Source organism: Oncorhynchus mykiss, chromosome 13 (genome assembly GCF_057628025.1).
Source record: "Oncorhynchus mykiss isolate SJ-2025 chromosome 13, ASM5762802v1, whole genome shotgun sequence".
In the NCBI taxonomy this organism is placed as follows: Eukaryota; Metazoa; Chordata; class Actinopteri; order Salmoniformes; family Salmonidae; genus Oncorhynchus; species Oncorhynchus mykiss.
The window spans coordinates 21061509-21067821 of NC_143034.1; the positions used below are offsets into that span (position 1 = coordinate 21061509).

The 6313-nt window shown below is 42.4% G+C and overlaps 1 protein-coding gene across 1 annotated transcript; it reads left to right on the forward strand.

Moving 5' to 3' along the window:
* Window positions 1-297: 297 nt before the first annotated feature.
* LOC110485641 (cyclin-dependent kinase 4 inhibitor D) lies at window positions 298-2547 on the forward strand. The gene is made up of 3 exons (XM_036949275.2): window positions 298-512; window positions 862-1031; window positions 1482-2547. Exons 2-3 carry the CDS (start codon window positions 888-890, stop codon window positions 1872-1874), a joined length of 537 nt encoding a protein of 178 aa, XP_036805170.2. The 5' UTR covers window positions 298-512; window positions 862-887; the 3' UTR covers window positions 1875-2547.
* The last annotated feature ends 3766 nt before the right edge of the window (window positions 2548-6313 follow it).

Genomic DNA, 6313 nt, shown 5'->3' on the forward strand with positions numbered 1-6313 from the left:
CACACCCATTGGCGCGTTTTAATGACACAACTGTCAATCGCGGGCATTTGAGAATGATTTCTTCAATAACCCGCCTTTTTTTCTACATGACTTTGGAGACTTACTATCAAATGTCTGACTTTGGACATTTACTATAACATTTTAGAAATGTGAATGAATGTACTTTGAAAACGTCCGCAAAATTGCCCGCCTTCTACGCTATGGCTTCTCATTGGTCGACTCAACTGTTACCGCAGTGATACTGTAGCAACCAGTGACTGTATGGTGGCAACCAAGTCCTTACTCCACCCACCTCGCCATTCAACGCGCTGATTGGTCGAGATACGTTCTGTCCAATGTTTGTAAATGTTGGTTGGGTAAACGGTAACGTAGTTCTCAGCGCGCAAATTAAAGGTCCTGCAGCCTTCAAAGTTATTCAACATTTACCTGCTGTGATTTATTTCAAAAGTATCTCGAAAAAAGGACAGAAAAGAAGAGCCTGTAACGGTCGGGATCATTTCAAAACAGACAAGGTAACTAACTACCTTTTCATATGAGTTTTGATTCCCCTTTGAGACTGCTAGCTACTAGCTAGCATTCTTATCCTATCCTACTAGCTAGAATTGGGCTCCATAATTTCGAAGAAATAACGTTGTGAAGTGTGTGTAATATATATATATATATATAATATGTATTTTTTTCTCACTATAATGTGTTAGTTGAACTACTTGCAACTAGCTTGCTAACGTTTGCTGGTTGGGGATAAATGATAGTGAGCTAGCTAACGAGACGAACTGGCTAGCGTTGATAGACTAGAACAGTTGATTACAATTAGATACTGGGTAGCTACTCATCTAGCTATTTCTGCTATTCATATTTTAGGGAGAAAATATAGAAATCCGTCCACAATGGTCCTGAGTCAGAGTGATGCGGCCAAGAGCCTGACCGCTGCCGCAGCCAAGGGAAATACGGACGAGGTCAGGAGGATGCTAGGGCCGGAATGCAGAGTGCACCCCGATACTGTCAATCAATTTGGAAAGACCGCTCTACAGGTAACCAACTTCCTCATTGAACTTTCATTGTGTCCTAGCCTGTAATATTTCGACTCAAACTGTGTTGGCTTTGAATGTAGTATAGGTAGCTAACTAAGTCTGTGTGAGAGGGAGACAACAACAGAGCTGTCAGCCCATGGTTGCTTCCTCAGAATGGTTTCTTATACCTTGTTTGAATGAAATGCAGTGAAAACCAGAGTTTAACCATTTTCTTTGAAGCATTAAGTAACAACCTTGTCTATTGCTCATTAATAGCTAAAGTGTTGGACAACAGTTCTGACAAATATACCTAACCTAGCTACTTATATCCTTTGTAATTACCCTACATACAATTAAATTGTTACAATCCCATGAACTCTCTCCCACTAGGCCTATATCAAACACTGCATCATGTGATGAATAACATTTGATAACGCCCTCTAACGTCAAGTCTCCTTCTGTTCTCCCTAGGTGATGATGATGGGCAACTCCAACGTGGCCAGCTTACTGTTGGAGCACGGAGCCGACCCAAATATCACAGACCGGCGAGGAGTCTCACCGGCACATGATGCGGCACGCACTGGCTTCGTGGACACACTCCGGGTTCTGGTGGAGTTCGGCGCGTCAGTCAACAGGCCAGACCACACCGGCACCCTACCCATCCACATCGCTGTCCGAGAGGGCTACCGGGACGTCATTGAGTTCCTTGCACCTCTCTCCAACCTGAAACACCCCAACACCAGTGGAGAGACAGCTGTTGACCTCGCCCGAGCCTCATCATCATGTACACCGGACGTGGTAGAGCTTCTAGAGAGACAGCTGGAGTCTAAAGTGTTCTCTCACTCCCCACCTCTCCCTCTTTAGGAGTTAGATGGACTCTACCACCAACCCCCCCACCCCCTCTCTATGCCAAATTGGATGGTTCATAGACTCCCCTTCTACACTCTCCTCTCAAAACCTGGTGACTTGAATTCATTGATGTAAAGTATGATTTTTAGTAACTGGTCGAGGTTGACTTGTGTTTACCGTCCTGTTTTGGCAGCTTATGGAAGAATAAGTATGGTGGACATTATTTGGACACCATTTTTGCACAGAGCAAAGCACCTTTTGATGGTAAATTTGACCTCTTCCCCCCTTTGATTCAGGAGTGCACACTTGTACATGGCTTTATTATTGAGTGTTTGTGATGACTTATATTGCATTATTATTCCTCATTGTGAAGGAAATTGAACTGTTTGTGATTTTTTTCCAAACTTTGATATTTTGACTTGACATGGTGTATCCCATGATGACTGCATTGCATGGTAGTTGTGTTTATCTTTGAAAACTTGTCTTTTATTAGGCATATTTAGAATTTTTGGGAATTTTACATGTATTTATTTATTGAAAATATTCATATGAACTTTTTGTAAATAGCTACATTGTCGGTTTTGTTTTTTTGAGATGTTATTTATATACAAATACTATTGAAAATGAAAAAATTAAGTATTCATTCCTTCTTGGAAGACTGAAGCACAAAATAAAGTGTTTAACTTGACCTTTTTTGTTTCTATTCTATGGGACTTGGCTAAAGAGTTACTGTTGGTAAAATAGCAACAACAGGTTATACAATTAGAATTATGTCTGACTTAAAATTCAGAATCTTGATCAAAAGAATCTTCTATATTATTACAAGCATGAAGTCCATATTCAAGAATGTGAGGACAAGTGCAGTTCTCTATTGTGGACACAGGAGGTCACTATCCAACTAGAGTTGAGGAGCCAAGAAGGGAGGCAAACCCATAGAGATGGAGGACTTTTCTTTAGATCTGTGTCATTATAGCTCTGTGATAGGGAAAGGGGGGTACCTAGTCAGTTGTCCAACTGAATGTATTCAACTAAAATGTGTCTTCCGCATTTAACCCAACCCCTCTGAATCAGAGAGGTGTGGGGGGCTGCCGTAATCGACATCCAAGGTGCCCGGGGAACAGTGGGTTAACTGCCTTGCTCAGAGGCAGAATGACAGATTTTTACCTTGTCAGCTTGCGGATTCGATCCAGCAATCTTCCGGTTACTGGCCCAACACTCTAACCACTAGGCTACCTGTGGCAGCGCTTCTTTAAAATGGTGGGAGCCCTCAATGGCAATGTTCACGCTGAAACGGATTATATCCATGAGTCTTCTGTATCTCTACGGGCAAACCTGACTAGGTGCAGGTGTCCCCATAACACTTTTGAGATAACGGGGTGGTTTTGTGCAATTTCAAGAACCTTCACAAATTCATATGATTATAGACAGAAAATGTTTTAAGGCTTAAGAGTCTTTTCTTCATGACTGTCATACCTTTCTATCGTAAACCCAATCAGTTGTGTTATTCATCTATTGTATTGGCATTTCTAAAAAAAACATCTTACATGAGACCTTTTGACACTGCATTCTCTTAACTCTGGGCTAAGTGCAATGTGAATGTGGTTACAGCGATAGTACACTTCTAGATCGAGTACTTTACCTAAGGTAACATTGTCCATTGTATTCTGTTTTGCACTCATGAGTGTTAACTCCAAGGTGAGTCAACAAGGACATTTCTAATGACTCCACGATGGAATGTACTACACAGAGAAAACACAAAGGTAACGGCAGATACCTGGACATACACTCACGGGCGCATGCACACAGGGATGAATGAAGGCCCTGTTTGGTTAAGAGCTGTCCAGGCAGTTTACCCAAGTCCAGGCATAGAAGGGCACATAGAAAGGCACTGCCTGGCACAATGGATGTGTTGTTTTCCTACAGTGTGTGCCACAAGCCAAAATTCACCTAACAAAACATCCTTATCACTTGTTCTCTTGAGAATGGGGGGAAATAATCTGATCCTAGACCTGTGCCTATGGGTAACCTGTATTTGGGGTTGAAATAGTGCTTAAGCAGTATGGTGACATAATGATAATGTTATGATAACAATGGCCTTTCCTAGTCTGGCTACCAGTAGGTTAAGCTATCATTCCACTCCTTGCAACTCCTTGTCATGCTAAACCATCTTTGCCATATGACACAGAGAACAAGGAGTGGAATGTTAGAGAAACAGACTGGTACCCATGCTAGACCTTTCCATCATACCGGTTCAATTTCTGTATATTTAGCATGCATGATGAAGTAATATAATGAGTCATTATGAGCTTATCACATCTGTTAGGATAGGAAACATTGACACAGTTCCTGCCTCCCAGATATAGCCTGGTCCCAGATCTGTGTGTGCCGTCTTGCCAACGCCTATGGTCATTATCACGCCAATGACCATAGGCATTAACAACACAGCACAATCAGATCTGGAACCAGGCTATCCCAGATATACAACACGCTGAGTAACTTAAATCACACAATTGGTAAACATTTCTCAAGTTTGCTGGAATTAAATTATATTGCTGGGAGGCAAATACAGGAAGTATCTTAGAGGAGATGAGATCAACTCCTATTTGTGTAAATATTGCATTAGGATGACCAGACCTGTTGGCTGGTACACACCGAAACAAACATAACATGATACGCATTGAGACTTCTGCTCGTGCTCTACTTGCTAAGCAGCACAGTTTAGAGTCAACACCCAACCTATTACTCCTTCCAGGAACAATCCCTAGCCCCTCCTGTGTAGATCTGATAGTGATTTGTTAGGTGTAAACAATACAGTAAGAACTCCACCCAGCCTATCAAAAGGCCAGAAGACGCAATTACCATACTTTGTGCACCTATCGAATTCTATCAGCTCTACCGGAGTGTCTGGCCCAGAGGTTAGGGCTCCGTTAGGGCTTGTCTATGGCTCTGTCTCGGGGGTTATTAAACTGGGTTGTGTCTGACTAATCCTGGACATCATTTCCAAACTCCAGATCAACCTTTAACTGACACTACTGCCTGAAAGGGAAAGGAAATGATTGGCAGAGTAGAGTGGGACGTGCGTGTGTGTGCATGTGCATACCAAGGACACACTGGTGTGACAAACAGTGCTGTCTGCACACCTTTGGAAATTTCCACTGGCTGCTCTCTCTCTCTATCCACTCCCCCACCTTCCAACCTAGCCTACTCCCTTACTGTAGCTCCAGCATGAACAGGGAAGTGCAGTTTCCCCCCATTGGCCTTGTCTGTGATTGTGAGTGTGTGGGCTGGCCTGTGTGATTAGGTATTACTGAGGTATGTATGTTCCTGGCTTGGCTGATATGAACGCTTGTTATGGAGACAAAAGGCAGGGCAAGACTGGGCTCCTTCTACAGGAGGAGAAACACAACACACTGACAATAGGAACGCTTTGGTGTTTGTGTGTTAACATGGCTGTGTCTGACCCAGTCCATTGTGGCATTGTGCAGTAACTTGCATCTGTAAATATAATCAGATCTATGGCCTGATGCCTTTTGTACATGTCTGTGTGTTCTAAACTGCCCCCTGATACCTCCTAGCAGTGTTGTAGTACTCCAGTCTAGGACTGTGACTCGACTTGGACTCAACCAGTGGGGAATTGGACTTGGACTCGACCAGTAGTGACTGTCAGAAAAAGTATCTTGCTGCATAATTGAACATACTTTACTAGCTACAACAGCAAATGTTAGAGAGCTGTGTTATCTAGTTATCCTTACAATGTGAAACATATTAACAGATTTGACATTTAAACATTTTTTGAACTGCAGCTTTTAGCAATACCAAGGGACTCGTGACTCAACTCGTGACTCGAGTATAAAGAACTTGCAGTCAAGGTTTAGTGACTTGACTACATCCCTGCCTTCTAGTACTATCACTATAGTATAATACTTTAGTAAGGTATGCAACCTGTTGAAAGAGCTGAGTCCTCATACTGATACAGTATTACTGCAGTATAGTACTGTCAGCTGACTCCTCATACTGCTACAGTATTACTACAGTATAGTACTGTCAGCTGACTCTTCATACTGCTACAGTATTACTACAGTATAGTACTGTCAGCTGACTCCTCATACTGATACAGTATTACTGCAGTATAGTACTGTCAGCTGACTCCTCATACTGCTACAGTATTACTGCAGTATAGTACTGTCAGCTGAGTCCTCATACTGATACAGTATTACTGCAGTATAGTACTGTCAGCTGACTCCTCATACTGCTACAGTATTACTACAGTATAGTACTGTCAGCTGACTCCTCATACTGCTACAGTATTACTACAGTATAGTACTGTCAGCTGACTCCTCATACTGATACAGTATTACTGCAGTATAGTACTGTCAGCTGACTCCTCATACTGCTACAGTATTACTACAGTATAGTACTGTCAGCTGACTCCTCATACTGATACAGTAGTACTC